Raw genomic sequence first — 17,710 nt, 5'->3', positions numbered from 1 at the left:
TGTGATACTCCTACCTGAGCCTTCAGTGTCCATGGGATAACAGGCATAGGTTACTGTGCCTGATTTTCACATTCATTTGGTGAAACTTAATACATTCATATCCCTGAAGTTTCCCCCAGACTGAAGTGAGTCCTTTGGGACAAGGCAGATTCAGGTAGCTAGTACCTTTGAAGGTGTCATAAAATTCAGAGATCAGAAAAGATATTCAGCATGTCATTTACATAATAATCTTTTTTTGGTATGGGTTAACATTTTTAAGGTGCCATGTTTACAGCAAGGTAACTATAATGCTATTGCAAAATAAAAAGTAAAAACCTTAAGAAACTTCAACTGTAGTAACAGCATTTTGGGCATGTCACTTAGTTCAGTTTTCAGAATGATATGATAAATATATGAATATCTTTGCAGGCTTTTAAAAGTCTCAAATTAGTCTGTGAAAGTACTATGTAACATGACGTCTTGTTATTATTAGGCTCTCTCTCTATATATGAATTTAATACATTTTAAACCCATGAGCTTGATTACTCAACATAGATGAAGAAAAAAATAAAGAACTGAGAGATCATAAATTATTTCTAAGCTCATTATCGTGATAAGAAAATTGAATATTCCACAGTTGAGTCATCATAGAGAAAGAAACTGTAGCATTCAGCTGGGTGCAGTTTTCTGTTCTATAGACTCAATCTTAACCAAGGCACAGCATGATGTCTTTGGTAAAATTCCTTAAAAAAAAAAAAAAGGTGCCTTCAGTACCCTTACTGAACCCCTATTCTATCCTCACTGGGCACTTTTCTTTGCCAAGAACAAACTTTCCTATATCTCCCAGAAAGTGAGTGGCAAAGCCAGAGATGTTAACCCAGATCTATGTAGCTCCAGTGCCTGAGCTTATAACCAGTGTGGTGCCTAGTTAACCACAGGCACGCTCAGCCTCCCAGGAGGCTGGATAATTAGGAGGGGGTAGGGAGCCTTGCTAGGATAAAATGTGCTGAGACTTGTTACTTTTCATGCCTGGAAATCCTGATCAGTGGCAGCCTAGTTCAAAGTTGTACATTTTAAGACAGAGAGACACTGACAAGCAAGATTTTTACCAAGGGATTTTACCTAGGGACAAAATAGAAATACTAGATACGGTATTATGTTTTATGTTCCCAAAGCTAGGTGATGGATGGGGGTTTATCATATTCTGTGTTTGTTAAATTTTTTTTTCTGCATGAAAAAATAAGAACTCCATATTTAGGGGAAAAAAGACTCATAAAGGGAGAAATGGGACTACCAGTTATTTATAGTAAGAATTTAATAGGTAATATCAAAATACAACACCCAATTTTTGTTAACTATATCAAATGAAATAGACAAAAATTGACATTTTCCCCTTAGTTTTATTGATTTTTTTTTTTAAAAAAGAACTGGGCACGGTGCAACACACCTCTAATCCCTGCAACTCTGGAGGCTGAGACAGGAGGATTGCAAGTTCAAGGCCAGCCTCAGCAATTTAGCCAGGTCCTAAGCAACTTAGTGAAACCCTGTCTCAAAATTTAAAAATTAAAAGGGTTAAGAATATAGTACAGAGGTACATTGCTCCTGTGTTAGATTCCTAGTAACAACAACAACAATGACAAAAACAAAACAAACAAAAAACACAAAATTACCCATATTTGAATGGTATATAAATTTTAAATTATCAGGGTACTTTTAACAAAACTGATACACTAATGTAATAAAAAGGTTTATTTACTTTTGATGCATAAGAAAATTATTGCCACTCAGCAACAAATATAGAATTCAGAAAAGAAATTCATTTAGGCAAAAAGATACCCTAAACAGGGAATAAGAATGTAGGTTTTAGACAACTCGGTGTTGTATATCAGGATCTGAGTTGGAAATCTGAATTGCTTTGAAAACTCTGTCTTCCTTGCAGGTCCATAGTACTACATGCTTTGCATGTCTGCAGGCCTAAGCATGTTTCTACAGGTTTCATCTCTGTCCCGGAATGTGTTCATGTTCAAAGTCTTTGCCTAGAATTATATATGATAATATAGAAATACACTGCTATTTATTAGCAGCATACTAAAATCAGGCATTTATTCTTTTGATAATTAGGATTTTGTAAATGTTTACATTTATCTTTTTGAAGAGAGGTAGAGGACCTTAAAGTGATTGTTGACCAATTTTCTTTAGATATTAATGGAGAGCTACAAAAATAGTACTGATTAGCCCCACTGTTCCATAGCAATATGTAGAGACACAGCAGAGGCAATATCTTACCACCTTTTTTCCTCCTAGCCCGATTTTAGATGTAGCAGGTGTTACACTTCAATACTTCTTTTATTGAAATAAAATTTTAATTCATGAATATATACACTGCTTGGAAATTCTGTTTTAGGAAAATGTAAAATGATGTTCTGCGTTTTCAAATATAAAATCTGACAAGTTAAAAAATATCATTAAAATTGACTAAAGCATATATATTTTGGTACTTTTAATTTCTAAAATGTTTGCTTGAAAATGACCCCCCAAAGAGAAAATGCATAATGCACTTATAATTTCAAACAGGATCATAAACAGTCTAATTTACATTTTTATTAAAAATATTAATATTCTCTTCAAACTTTGATATAATATTAAACTTCAGAGAAGAATAAGAGATTTGCTTATATTTTAAGAATACAGTAGCCAAATGACTTCTTTTTCTTCTGTGTAACAATATAAAAATCATTATATAAAAATATTCTCTATTCTCAATTACTATCCAAAACCATACTTGTGGCTGAAAATGCTATGAAGCAGTCATACACTAAAAACTTGATAATATAAATAGCTGCATCATTACCACTTCATCTGAGTATGTCATTTATTACATATTTTGATAGCTGTCATGAGGGTAAAAATGACTATAATTATAGTTATTAAAAATTACATAAACAACATAGTCTTCAGTTATTTTATTTGCCTCTAAAATTTTAATTAACAGTTGTTCTTGAAGTAATTTCAGTGTATAAGTTTGTATTATAATTATGTGCACTGGACATTACACTAGATATATGGTCATTTTACAACTATCAATGCTATTTCCTATTTCTCTTTGTATATTTCTGTCTTCAATGTAAAAAAGGAAAAATGTTTTTCAATGAAACCAATGATAATCTTTCTTAATAGCTATTTTTGTATTTAAAAAACTAGAGTATTTCAACAATTATATTTGTTGAACTTATTTGTCCTCACTTATTAAATAATTGTACTGTTTTAGGGGAAAGGCATTAAAATGAGATTATAAATAGGAATAAGAAGGGAAGGGAAAGAAGATGAGCCCAGAGTAGTGATTAAGTGATCTGGCCCAGGATTCCTGGAAGCCAAAGAAAATGGCTTTTGGCACTTGGATTAAAAAGGTCTTTCATAGAGCATTTGTATAGGTGACACTGAATTGTAACAACACTTTCTATGTTTTAATCGATACAGAGTACTCCGTAAATTATAAAAACACTATACAAAGATGATATTATAATAAACTATTGTGTGTATATTCTTGAACTTTATGTTCACTCCATTTTTATCAATTTAACTTATAAAGACCATCCTTTAATACATGCTAGCCTGAGATTAAGTAGTATCTATGAGATACAAAGCCTGAAGTAAAATCTTCATTAAAACTGAACACTACTGATGCTGGGCACGGTGGGACCCATCTGTAATTCCAACAAACTTGAGAGTCTGAGGCAGGAGGATCAAAAGTTCAAGGCCTGCTCAGCAACTTAATGAGACCCTTAGCAATTTAGAGAGATCCTGTCTCAAAATAAAATGTAAAAAGGGCTGGGGATGCAGCTCAGTGGTAAAGTACCCTGGGGTTCAATCCTGAGTACTGCAAAAAAAAGAAAAACCCAAATCCACTGATCACTGTTACTCAACCTCTCTGATTTTGCAATATAAAATCATACACATGCACACAACACAGAAATACATAAAACAGTCACTTCCTTTAGGCTCTTCAGAGGCAAAGGTGAATTACATAGGAAGATATTAATCACCTCTGAAGTACAGTTTTTCAATTTTAAATACATTTTTTCCAGCAGCACTTATAGCTGAATAAAAAAGACTTAAAATGAACATTAAAATTTTCTTCTAGTAATTTACAAAAATATTTATTCAAATCCTAATTTTATTTTTCCAAGAATTTTTGCATTGCCCACTTTAACCAGAGTCTGTCCACTTCTTTATTAAGAATGTGAACTTATTTTATTTCTATAGAGCTGGACTCTTCAACCTAGATTATAAAATTTATATATATATATATATATATATATATATATATATATATATATATATATAATATCATATTATATATATATATACATATATATAATATCATATTATATATATATATATATACATATATATATATATATATATATATGGAATTTATTTCTATTTCATGATTTTGGATTAACTCCATTAACTAATCTTATGGAGAATAAGTCTTCTCTCCCCAGTAGGCAAACTCACCTTCCATCTGTTCCATTTTAAATGATTGATAGCCCCTTTGTGCTGAAAAGTGTTTCCCTGATTTAAGTACATCTTAGGAGTCAGCTGAGTGAAATCCTAAGGAATTCCTTCATTTCTTCATTCATTTAAAGTGCCTCCTATGTTCTGGGCTAGGCTTTCAGAAGACAGGGATAAGACATGGCCCCTTAAGTTCAAACCCTTTTAATTCTGCTACGGTGTGGAAGAGTACCTGAAACAAAGTGTCATGGGGCCTTGCTATACCGAATATTCTAATGGGGGGTTCAAGAAAAAGGGAAGCGAAATCAGAAAAGTCTTCCTTAGGTGACAATACTTGACGTAAGCACTAAAAATGAGTGGATGGAGAGGGGAAGGGGAGATTTCCAGTCAGGGAGATTGATAAAAAAAAAATCCTCACAACGTGTAGAATTTTGAAACAGTTCTATATAACAAGAAGTAATAATTGGGAAGGGGAAGTTTTCCACCACTGTGTGTAAAAGCTCACAATGTTGATTATGGTTTTGCTAATAAACTGTGCAACCATCATACTATGAGTTAGATTAGTACCAAATGAAAGCATCAAGTCTAGTCTTCGTTCTGAAAATTGTCAAAATTTCAGTGACTTAACCATGTGTAAATTTAGTATTGCTTATGCAGATCCTGTTGTATGTTCTAGAACTCTTCTGGCAGCTGTATTCCGGGCAGTAGTTTTAGCATTCCAGTGTCCTTCAGTCTTGTCCAACTTCCATCTTAAAATATACTTCCACATTGCAGCAGCAGGGGACAGAGTATCAAGACATGAGAACTGATTCTTCAGTGACTTCACCAGGAAACCAAAGAAAGTCACACAGTCATCTCTAACTTCAGTGGGGTAGAGGGTATAATCCTTCCCTAAGCCTAGGACAAGAAGGAGGACAGGAAAATGGCATGGAAAATACTTTTAGCAGTTATGAAATGTTACAGAAATATTTTATGTTTAAGATTAGCCTAATGGGGTCCATAATATTACTAGTAGGTCATAAATTATGATTAAAAGTAATTAATGTTCTAATCTTGATCTTATGATTGAGAGTGATACACATTAATTAGTTTCACTATTACTCAATATGTGTATCATTGTCTGTGCAAGCAACTGTAAAAGCTAGTCATTTAGAGCATGAAATGATTCATGAAATGGTTTAATCTGAGCTATTGTTTAAGTCTAAAATCCAGAGGCATTTAAATGAATTTCTTTGATACTAGTCAATATTTAAAAGCAACTTTTGGTGATAAGATTCCAATACTGTAGTTTAAATGTCACTTTATTTTCATTTCATATGCAAGTGTGAACTAAACTATATTATGCACTGGAAACATACTAAGGTTGCTTATTATAGACATAGGACATATTACTAGGTAGCACTTAGAATTTTAATTTCAGCAACATTTTTGGTTGCTACAATGGATAAAATGCTAAAGAGGCATTTCATCAAGCATGGATCCTAAATATCAGTTTAACACGGATCAATTTAAATTTTCATAACTGTACTTGTTATCCTATCAGGGTGAAGTGGCTAATAGATTTGTTAATTGATATAATATTACAGCAGAGGTCCCCTTCTGGATGTTCCTTCATAGAGGGTTTCTCCAACACTTCATTCCAAATAGTTTTATTTTTAAAATTGTAGCTTCCAGTTAATTTCTTAGTTTCACATTATTTTCTGAAAGCAAGCTTTTGGACCCATCAAAATGACTTACACCTTAAAACAACTGGCACTGAGAGTATATAAATGATATGCAAATATACCTGTTTTGTCAGGTGCAAAGAATCATCCAAAGAGCATGCAATGTGGGCACACAGCTGTGTCTACATGATTCCTTTACTCTTGTAAAACTTAACAAGAGATGAATGAAATCTATCATCCGACTCTTAGTTTATAGATTGTCATCAAATAATGTTCAGTCCTCACGTCACAGCTGTTACAGGTTTAAATCAAAACAAAAATATGCTTCGGAAGACTAGGCAAAGTTAAACCTACCAGGATTAGAAAGATCACAGTGTCACAGGTGTTTTAACACAATAGTAACACAGAGGTAACACCCCCGCCCACCCCACCCCCACTCCCAAATACTGGATGTCGAAGGTCAGACTTCAGGGAGGTTAAGCTGCAGGCCCTGTTCTGCGAGTTGCTTTCCGTACTTCCGCAGCGATCGCTCTGGGGTTCTCCAAGTGCAGGTACCTTCCCTTTCTCCCCACCTGTTAAGCTTGGGCGCGCCAGGCTTTCTGAAGCGATGCCCTAGCGGTGGGAATGGGAATGCTCCGCATCGGAGCTTCCTTTCCGTTTGACTTCCCCAGCAGTACCCCCAAAACCCTGAAGCCCTGGGGGAAGGAAATTCCAACTCGCTCGGTGCACACTCCCGCCCCGTTCCTCTCTCCGGCTCGCTGCCTCCCTCGCTCCGATGCCGCCGACCTGTTCCTCACTTCTGGGCGGCGGTGCGGCGGAGAAGGTTGCGAGTTCCCGGACTCAGGGCAGGGACATGGGGCAGGGTGAGTGAATCGAATTGGGGTGAGGCTCCGTAGCGCTCCACGAACGCCTGGCTTCCCGCCCTCGGTGCAGTGGGAGGCGGGACGCGGCCCTGCCCGGCCCGCGCTGGGCTGAGCCTCGGAGACGCTGCAGCTTTGCCCTCCATTCAAGTCCTGGCTTGAGAGCCAAGCTGCAAGCGCGCGGGCCGGGGGAGGGAAGAGTAGGAGAGGAAGCTGCTGGAGAGGAAGCTGCTAGAGAGAACAGGCGAGCCACTGTCTCCTTTGAAAAGAAAGTAGGAGCCCTGGGTGGGAAAAGAAAGATTAGCCCTCCCAACTTTTCTTCGGGAAAAGTTTTCCCTGGGCGTTTTGTTTGTGCAAACTCTGCCGGAGCAGCCCGGGCTCCGTTGCCGGCGTGGCGGCGGTGCCTATGCGCCTGGCCCCGCTTCTTTTCCAGCCTGGGCAGCTCCTCTTCCTCCACGACAGGCGCCAAATGGCTACCCAGTAAACCCCACCGGGCGGGGGCTGCAGCGCCGCCTCCTGCCGTCTTGGCCTCCGGCTTCGGCCGCTAGAATCGGTGGGGATTGCGGTGGCGCCTGCGGGCTGGGAACCTGGTCCCGCAGGTGGAAGCGTACCCGGGAGGCGGGCCCGCCCCGGGCTGAAGTGGGTCGGGCTGGCTCTTGACAGTTGGCCAGCCCCGCTCCGGCCTGGGAAGGCGCGCGTCCCGCCCTGACCGGCCGGCCTCTCCCACCCCAGCAGTGACGCGCCGCCTCAGAGCTGGAGCCCGCGCAGCACCCCGCAAGGCGATGGACAGCCAACCCCCCTGTGCTCAGGACGCCCCCGCGGCGCCCACGCCGCTCGCCGCTCCGGCTGGGTAAGCCCCGAACGTCGCGCCACCGCTCACCCTGGAGGGCGAGGACCAGGGCAGCGAGGCCTCACCGGTTTACCTGGCTGGCAACTCGCTGCCCTGCCATCGGCCTGACTCACTGGCCATTCTACACGCGGCCAGGGAGGCTGCTTCCTCCCTGCCTTTTCGGAGGCCGCCCGAGGTGGTGGTTTGGGTAGTTTTTGATTACTTCTTACTGGGGTTGTCCTGGGTTGCGGAAGGCCAGCTGAATGCCAGGAATTGGGTGAGGAGTCCGGGAGAAAATATTGTAACAAAGGGCCCCTTGTTGGGGTTTTGGAGCAGCAGTGGACGATACCTGTAAGTGAGCCCTGGGAAGGAAAAAAAAAAAAAAAGTTTCCTTGGCCAAGGACTGAGACCGAGGCAGAGGCAGGCGACCATGTCAAGGTGACTGTAAGGAAGGGTCTTTCTGAAAGCGAGTGGAGGGCAACTGGAAGATGTGCCAGCTGTCAGCCAGCATGACAGTTCCGGGAGCGGGCGGGGTGCTTGCCTCTGATTGGGGGTGTGTGTGCCTGTGGCCAATTGCTGATGCCAAAGCCAAGCGCAAAGTCAGATTGCAAACAACTATACTTTTCTTTTTATCCTCACGTGCTTGAGGAGAGATTGGAGGGGAAGGGGCTGTCACATGGTGAGTTAATATTAAATGAAGCATGTCTTCCTGCCAAATATGCTAATAATCACCCTGCTAAGCGTTTGGGTAAACAGTAATGAGAACAGGTAGTTCTGCAAGAGATGAGAACCTGAAAAATAACCTTGGTCTTGGTAAATAGTTAAGGCGAAACGTGTTCTGGTTGAGCTTCTGAAGTGGGAATCCCCATTGCTAAAGTGTAACTTTTTCCTACAAGTGTTCCCTCATCTCAGTTTCTTTTCTTTCTTGGTTTATCTGAATGCACGAATGCCCTACAGAGGATACAAACATGACAGAAATAGAAAAGTTGAGGGGAAAATCAACTTCGTTACTAATGAATGAGAATTGTGCCTTGTTTTATCCCCCCCTGATTTAAGAGGGAAGAAGTCATTTTTCCCTGGAACATGACAGACAGACGTTTCCTTAGAAGCAAGTCACAGCATGTTTATTCATCAGAGACCATTCGAACATTGGCAGTTGTCTGCAGGAAACATGGAAAAGTCTCAAAGCAACATGACTAATATAAATGATATTTAGTGTAATGCTTACGTAGAGGAAACATGTAGTGTATGAATTATTTCATTTTCCTCCAAATTGCTACCTTCTCCCCATGCAAATAGCCCTGTTGCTGTTGACTTCCATTTCTCTCTTTACCCTAGCTTTTCCATTGATTAGAATGGAATATATGAAAGATATTCATTTATTCTCACATTAGGATATATGAAAAAAGAGATACAATCATAAACTTAGCATGAAAGCAAGATCTCTAAATAAATGGGCAGATTTTTGCATCAGGTTTCAGAATACTGAATTTGGGCACCACGAAATAAGACAGAATTGCATTGTTGTACGTGGAAATGGATTAGGTTAAGCTACTTTTTTTTAAATGTACACAAAATACCCTCATGTTCATAAATCAGTGACATTTTGCATGGGTTCAGATGGGTCTGTGATGAAGGGAAAGCGACAGGTATAGTAAGATAATTCCAGTTCTGCTTTTCAGACTTTAAAGTTTCAACCAAGTTCTTTGCTTTAAAAGAATGTACATGTAGTTCTTACCTCCTCTCCAGACTAAAGGAGAGACACCTGGAAAAAAATGCTTCAACATTCAACCTAAGATAATACCCCGAATTCTATCCTTTTACTTTATACTCTCATTAGAGATATCATCACTACTGGAAACATAAAAAAAAATTTTATTTTTCTACTTAATCTGTCTCTTGTACTTGTCTATCTTGTCTCTTGGCATATTTCAAGGGCCAAGGGCCTGTTATATATTTGTTGAGTATTCGGTATTGTTTTTGTTATATAAATCCTAGAACATTAAAAAAGATTTAAGTTGTGGAAAATTTTATCGATAAGAGTATTATGGAACTGACAAGGAACAAGCTTAATGTGTTATAATTGTAAGGTTTTAGAGCTAAATACTTACATAAAACATTATATAATGACTCATAATTCTAATAATCTGTAAGGCCTAGGTTTAGTCGGTATCCTTGGGTATTCCTGCTCAAAAGTTCTTTTTGGTTTTCCAAGGTTTACATCTTTATACACATCATTTAAAAAAAAAATGAATGCAACTGCATATTTTACAAATGAGAATTAAAGACCAGATACACTTGGCTACTGTCTCAGAGAAAATTAGTATCAGAACCTGAAGGAAAACCTATGGCTTTAGTTGATTAGATCATTGTGTTAATTACTTTCCGTGTTCTCTTGACCATAAAATGATAGATAATTTGTTAATATGTAGATTTTTCTATGTTGAATCACTAACTCAGTACTATGGTTTCAATATGATGGTCATCTACATACTCATTTGCAGAAATCTTGGCCCCCAATGTAAAGGCATTGGGAGGTGGTTCCTTTAAGAGGTAATTAGGTCTTTAAAGAGGGGTAAATGCTTCTATATGGGAGTGGGTTTCTATAAAGTGAGCTTGCCTCTCTCCTTGCTCCTTTCACATTTTGCACAGGATCCTACTGTGATGTTGTCCACCATAATATGACTCAGGCAGAAAGCCTTCACCAAGGCCAGAGACACTGCCTGATCTTGGACTTTCAGACTCTAAACCTGTGAGCTAAATAAACCTCTTAAAAAAAAAAAAAAGTAAGTGACCAGTTACAGGTATTCTCATAGCAAAAGAAAATGGACTAAAATAGTGTAGTTCTCTGTTTTTATACATTTCAGGTGATATTATTTGATAGCCTTCTCCCCACTTGCATAATTTCTGTAAGTTAGCATGTTCAGGACATGACTGATTATTTTAGGAAAATTAATTTTTTATGGCCCCTCAGCTGCTTTTTCTTTGGAACATTCTAATTGTTGCATTGCAAGGAATAGTTTAAAAATTGTTCAGTGGCTTCACACATTTAATTCACATGTAGCATCCGTCAAACATTATTATCAGTTACTTGGGATAGATGGCATGTTCTTAATTTTAGTGAAGGTATTGGTATACAGAAGTTTTTCGCCTTAGGATTGTGTGCTGGCAAATGCCTGGCCTTCATCACAGTTTGTGATCCTCTGGATTCTTACCTTGGCCTCTAGTGCACTGCCTTAATCCTTCAGCATTCTTGATTAGTTTTTTCTTAATAGCTTGCAAAGGTATTCAACATATATTTATATCTCACAGGCCTGGCCATGGACATTTGAAATGGGCTGAGTTTTAACATCAAACAACATCAAATCATAACAGGTTTAGTTTTTCTTTGAGGTTAAAATTTGTATGAAACTTTATATACATGTATTGTTAAATATATTGGTAAGAGGTCATTGATTTTGAGTAGGCTCCTGTACTGGGCCCATCAGTCCAAACCAATATAGTATGTAATCACAGTAACAGCTTTGGTTGCAGAAGGCTTTGTAGCCAATTAACTGATTAAGTTGTAAACCATTAACTAGTTAAGATATAACAAGTTTAACTGGTTGATTGAAGAGATTGTAGCCAGTTAGTTGTTTCTATGCCTCACTTGTGCTTTTCTATAAATGTTGTTAGATCATATTGCTGGTTAGAGTTCTTGGAACCTGCTCTTGTTCTGGGAGATGCCTGATTCTCAAATCATTTTTCTTTTGATTTGCTTTAGTAAAATATTCACATAATTGTCTAAAGAATTTTCCAGCCTGGTGTGGTGGCACATACGTATAATCCCAGGAGGATTTCAAGTTGGAGGCCAGCCTTAGCAATTTAGTAAACCCTGTCTCAAAAAAAAAAAAAAAAAAAAAGAGAAAGAAAGAAAGAAAAGATCTAGAGATGTAACTCAGTGGTAAAGTGCCCCTGAGTTTATGTGTAATATATAGTCATGTATGTCTTATCTACGTCTTCACATATATTAAATTTGGATTAATTTGCATAGTAAGCTAGATAAAAATGGTTATACATTGTATTTTGTTTCTTTTTTTGGGGGGGGCAGGTATTGAACTCAGAGGTACTCAAGTACTGAGCCCTTTTTTTTTTTTTATTTTTCATTTTGAGACAGGATCTCAACTAAATTGCTGAGGCTGGCTTTGAATTGGCTATCCTCCTGCCTCAGTCTCCCAAGCTGCTGGGATTATAGGCTTGTGCCACCACATCTGGCATTATTTGTTTCTTACTAAGTGGAAAATACTAGGTTGGTTTTTGTTGGTGGTTTTCTTTTTACTTTTGAGAGGGCAACTCCATTGGAGAGACTGGTTGAAAAGTTAAAATGTTTTGAAGTTAAAGGTGGCAGCCCAAAGTGATTTTTTTCTTTCTACCATGGATATCCAATGACAGGACAACAATTTTGCTTTTTGCTCATTCAGTTACTTGTAGCTAACCATGGTCTGAAAATATTACATGGAACATTCCAGAAATAATCATTAAGTGTTAACTTGCACACCATTATGAGCAGCATGATGAAATCTCATGTGTTCTTGCTCCATAGTGTCCTATCCATCCCAGGATGTGAATTCTATTTGTTCAACATATCCATGCTGTATATAATACCTACTCATTAGTCACCTGGTAGCTCTCTTTGTTATCAGATTGGCTGACTTGGTTTCGAAGTGCTCTGAGTTCAGGTAAACCTTATTTAACGATGGCCTCAAAGTGGAAGAGTGGTGATGCTGGCAATTCAGGCGGCAAACAAACTGTAAAGTGCTTCTCCTTGAACCCAAAGTACACTGACATTTTTAGGAAGACTACATTAACTTTTGTTACAGTAATATTCTGTTTTATTAGTTATTGCTAATCTGTTACTGTGCCTAACTTGTAATTGAACAATTTTGTGGTATGCATAGAAAAACCTGTATAGAGTTCAGTACTGTCTGAGATTCCAGGCATCCACTGGTAGTAATTCCCTATTGTACTGGAATGTTATTGTTTGGATGTGAGGTGTCCCCCAAAAAGTCTCGTGTGAGACAATGCCGGAAGCTTCAGAGGAGAAATGATTGGGTTGTGAGAGTCTTAACCCAATCAGTGAATTAATCTCCTGATAGGAATTAACTGAGTGGTAACTGAAGTGGTAGGTTGTGGCTGGAGGAGGGGGGAATTGGGGGCGTGGCTTTGGGCTATATATTTGTATCTAGCAAGTGGGGCCCTCTGTGCTTCTTGATTATCATGTAAGCTGTTTGCCTCTGCCACACTCTTCTGCCATGATGGTCTGCCTCACCTCCAGCCCCAAGGAATGGAGCTAGCCTTCTATGGACTAAGACCTCTGAAACTGTGAGCCTTCAAATAAACTTTTCCTCCTCTACAATTGTTTTGGTTGGGTCCTTTTAGTCACAGCAGTGAAAAAGCTGACTAAAACATGGAGTTGCTCAAATTTTATATAAATAACATACTTAGTAATGTGACATTACCCACTTAGGAAAAGCAACACAATTGCTGACTTGGGCACATAGGTAAGAACACTAGTATCTACTTCTACGTCTGCATTTTTGTTTTGTTTTGGCTTTTTGAAATTTAAATGTTAAAGGCTTAGTTGACATTGCTGTGAGGATGAAATGTTTTGATTCTAAAATCTGGAATGAATAGGGGGGATAAACACACTCTCTTGCAATTCTATAACTTTGGAACTGTTTAGTTGAAGTTATTAAATGATTTAGTAGCTGCTTTCTTAAGCTGTTATTTGGGTGCATTATTGGTTCTAAAGTTTTACTCATCTAATTCACTGAGTCCTTGTTAGCTGTTTTTTTGAATGCATTAATATCAACATGGGAATCACCTGGGGAACTTTGAAATACCCATGCTTTTAACCCTACCCATTCTGATTTTCTTTGGGGCAGGGGTGGGGTACCAGGAATTGAGGGCAGGGGCCCTTAACCAAGGAGCTATATCTCCAGCCCTTTTTTTTTTTTTTTTTTTTAATTCTTTGAGATATGGGCTCAATAAGTTGCTGAGTCTGGCTTTGAACTTGTGATCCTCCTGCCTCAGCATCCCCCACCTCCCCAGGCCAGCCATTGGGATTACAGGTATGCACTCCTGGCCCATTCCAGTTTTAATTTGGTGTTGGGACAGGGCTAGGATTATAACACCTCTCAGGTGATTCTGAGAATCACTGATTAACTAGCTCTCAACTGAAAAAGGAATGCACCTTAAATGGGATGAAGGCTATTAATGATTTTTATGGAACTCAGCTTTATTTTGCCTTTTTAAAGATTTCAGTTATGTTTCTTACATTATTACTATTTTTAAATTGTCACTGCTTTTTGAGAAGGTATGTTAACTATTTTACAGCTGCTACAACTGAGTCTCAGAGGGCTTAATTAACGTATTCAAGGTTACAACTCTGAATGATGGAGGAATGTTAGAAAAATTCCGGCCCCCAACCCCTATGCTTCATCAGTAGTCCTATAGTCACCCAGTGTTTGCTATGACAGATTATACTAAATGTCTAAAAAAAAAAAAAAATTAAAATGGTCTTATGTGTATTATACTTCCTTTAAAAACTATTCCTTAAATTTAAAAAAAATCAATTCAAATAATTTTTTTTAAATCTAGTACTTAAAAGACTAAATAATTAGGTTATATCTTCAAAGTCATATTTAACATTTTTATGTGTTTGGTGATTTACTTTAACTCATGCAAAGTAGCAGCCTTCTTTTGGCATGTAGCAAAGTGTTTTTATTTTTGCTATTAGGTGGCCTTAAAATTTACAGCAAAATTTTAAAATTAGGATTTTTGATTACAAATAAGAAAAATGAAATTTTTAGCAGAGCAATGTTAGACCGCTCTTTCAAAGTCTCAATTTCCTCTGAAGGAGTTAGAGGGCAACTAAATAACAGTTTTATGACCTTATCTTATTGATATGCTAGGCATATTTATATAGTAATGTCATTCTTCATGTTACTAAGACTTCATTTAATAGTTAAAAACTCATGAGCTCTTCTTTTATGTGAAACCTAAAACTTCTTTTCATATGACAAAACTGAAGCTCCATGCCATGAGACAGGAACTTTCCATCCCCCAATCCCCTTACAGCAACCACCATTCTACTTTTCTGATTCTGACCACCCTGGGTTATAAGAGGAAGCATGCAGTCTCCCCTCACCCCAAGTAATTATTTTATTTTATTTTTTTACATTTACAACCACTACATTTTTTAATGCTTTTATTAGAGCATTATAAGTTGACTTCATTTTGACATAATTATACACGCACAGAGTTTAATTTACTCCATTTCAGTCTCTAGTGTCCCCTTTCCTTCCCTACCCCTTCTATTTCCCTTCCTCTACTGGTAGATCTTGGACTTATTAGTTTTAATTGGTGCTTTATAGATATACATAAAGGTGGAATTCGTTATGGTGTTTTATGCATGCACATAGTGTAATTTTGTCATTCATTCTGCATTATCTCCCTTTTCCTGCCCCTTCCTGCCTCCCCTTCAATCTCTTCCTCTTACTCCATTGATTTTTCCCTCTTTATGACATGACTCCTGCCACTTTTCTCCTCCTTATTTTGCTCTAACTTCCACATGTGAGAGAAAACATTCAACTCTTGATTTTCTGAATCTGGCTTATTTCACTTAGCATGATATTCTCTGGTTCCATATATTTACTGGCAAATGTAGTAATTTCTTTTTTTATGACTGAGTAAAACTCCATTGTGTATATATACCACATTTTCTTGAGCTGTTCATCTATTGAAGGGCTCCTGGGCTGTTTCTATAACTTGGTTATTGTGAGTTGCACTGCTATAAATGTTGATGTGGCTGTATCACTGTAGTAATGCAGTCTTCCTTGAGTGGCTTATTTCATATAGCACAATGTCATCAGTATCCCTCCATATTGTAGCATGTATCAGTACTTTATTCCTATTTGAGCAGAATAATATTACATTGTATATAAAGGCCACATTTTGTTTATCCATTCATCAGTGGATACTTGGGTTACCTCCACATTTTACTTATTGTGAGTAGTTTTAACTATGAATGTGATTACCAGTATCTTTTGGAGACCCTGCTTTCAATTTTTTGGTAGAGTGTTAGAAGTGAATTGGTAGATCATTTAGTAAAGTCATCTATTTTTAATTTATTGAGGAACTGTCGTAGCATTTTCCACAGTGGATGTACCATTTTACATTCCTACCAATGGTGTATAAGACTTCTACTTTCTCCACATCCTCACCAACTGTTATTTTTTAGGCACCATCTCCTCCCAGTATGGTAATCATCCTAATAGGTGTAAGGTGGTATCTCACCCTGAGTTTGATTTGTATTTCCTTAATGATTGGTGATTCTTTGCACATTTTTATTCATATGTCTTCATTTGGCCATTTACATATCATCTTTGGAAAAAATGTATATCTTTTAAATTAAGTTTTAGCCTCCCCAGATATTTTTAACACCTGTGTTTGTAAGGAATTTAAGAGGTAATCAGTCATACCTATATAGTTGCCTACTGTCTACCTGTTTTCCCATTATAATTAAGTAGTCCAGACAAAAACCATGTGGCCTTCAAAAATAAAAATATTTGCCCTCTGATTCTATCTGGATAAAGTTTGCTGACCATTAGTACTAACTTATAAAAAATGAATAGTGATTATCAAATTAAAATTTCATTTACTACAGGAGACTTCTAAGTATTAAACTTTAATGTCATTTGGAACAAGATGATTTATATTCTCTTTGCATGAAATAAAATGTATCTCATAATACGGAATTTTGCAGAATGTTGGTGATTGATTTCTTAAGTTAAGACAAGGTTTGGCCCCTTAGCAAAATTTGTTAAAATTTTGTTAAGCTGGGCGCCATGGTGCATGCCTGTAATCTCAGTGGCTCTGGAGTCTGAGGCAAGAGGATCTTGAGTTCAAAGTCAGCCTAAGCAAAAGCAAAGTGCTAAGCAACTCGGTGAGACTCTCTAAAGAAAATACAAAATGGGGCTGGGGATGTGGCTCAGTGAGTTCAATCCCTGGTACCCACCCACTCCCCAACTTTTTTTTGTTGTTAAAATTTCAGAATTTAACATTTAAAGATATTGCAATATATTTTGAAAAGAAGTCAGGATCTTTGTGCTGGAAAAATTTTTATTAAAAAAAAATTACTGATATGGTTATATAGACACAAATGGGCCTAGGAAGAAGTGGGCCAGAGGTGGAAGGAGTTCCTATCCAGATTTTTGAGTCTGTACCTATTTTATGAATTATGTCAAGATGTCCTTATATTTTCTGGTAGTGTTTTGGTGGTAGTTATTAGGATATTTCATATTCTTAAGCTTTTAGTGTTCTAACATTAGTATGATAGCTATGAGAATTTTTTATGACTTTGCTAAATGTTTTCCCCATCTGTTATAGTAAAAACAAACTAAAAGTATGGGAGAATGAAGTTTCCCATGACTATTTATAAAGGGCCAAATGTCTTCAGTTTTGCATTCATGTCTAAGGAATGAATCCATTGGAAAAGGCTCTGAAGGACTGGCTTGTCTTTGAGAAATGTCAGTAAGCTTGGGTTATTAGCTTTATTTTTTCCTAGATTTTAAGTTCACAATGCTATTTATAAACTTAAATATTTTTGAACTCTTTGTAGACCTGAAACATAAAAAAGCTGTGGAACTAAATTTTAGAGTATTTTACCAAAGTAATTGGGGTGGTTATTTCAGTAGTAAGAAAAATGTAAAGGCAGGAGAAACAGCCCAACCCTTAGGAAGTGGAAAACTTAGTTCTATTTGTAGCTTTTAATATATATGTTTAATAGTTGTTATGTAGCTTTTTACAAAAGTCAAAATTAC

General features: G+C 37.5%; 1 protein-coding gene and 1 long non-coding RNA gene across 9 annotated transcripts in view; one reads left to right on the top strand and one right to left on the bottom strand.

Moving 5' to 3' along the window:
* Nucleotides 1-4,918: 4,918 nt before the first annotated feature.
* On the bottom strand, nucleotides 4,919-6,561 carry LOC124094447 (uncharacterized). Its single transcript, XR_006852244.1, has 2 exons — nucleotides 6,281-6,561; nucleotides 4,919-5,391 (listed from the first exon to the last, which is right to left on the bottom strand). It is a non-coding gene; the product is annotated as an uncharacterized LOC124094447 (long non-coding RNA).
* A 206-nt stretch (nucleotides 6,562-6,767) lies between these two features.
* The window catches only part of Cobll1 (cordon-bleu WH2 repeat protein like 1), a 166,059-nt gene continuing 155,116 nt past the window's right edge, over nucleotides 6,768-17,710 (top strand). For 6 of the 8 annotated variants that reach the window (XR_009226999.1, XR_009226998.1, XM_046447159.1 and 3 more), the window contains exon 1: nucleotides 6,768-7,021. Coding sequence is in view for 6 of the 8 variants with exons in the window: in XM_046447159.1 (XP_046303115.1) it covers nucleotides 6,783-7,021 (239 nt within the window). In the remaining 2 variants the exon portion in view is untranslated. Of the gene's footprint in view, nucleotides 7,022-7,336; nucleotides 7,869-17,710 lie in introns of those variants that run through there. The other 2 variants (XM_046447154.2, XM_058580137.1) reach the window with 2 other exon arrangements.

This window comes from Marmota monax, unplaced genomic scaffold, assembly GCF_021218885.2.
Source record: "Marmota monax isolate L192 unplaced genomic scaffold, Marmota_monax_Labrador192_F-V1.1 WCK01_AAM20220418_F8-fsc00007, whole genome shotgun sequence".
Lineage (NCBI taxonomy): Eukaryota > Metazoa > Chordata > Mammalia > Rodentia > Sciuridae > Marmota > Marmota monax.
Note: the sequence above shows the minus strand (reverse complement) of the source record. Positions and strands in the feature narration are given on the sequence as shown.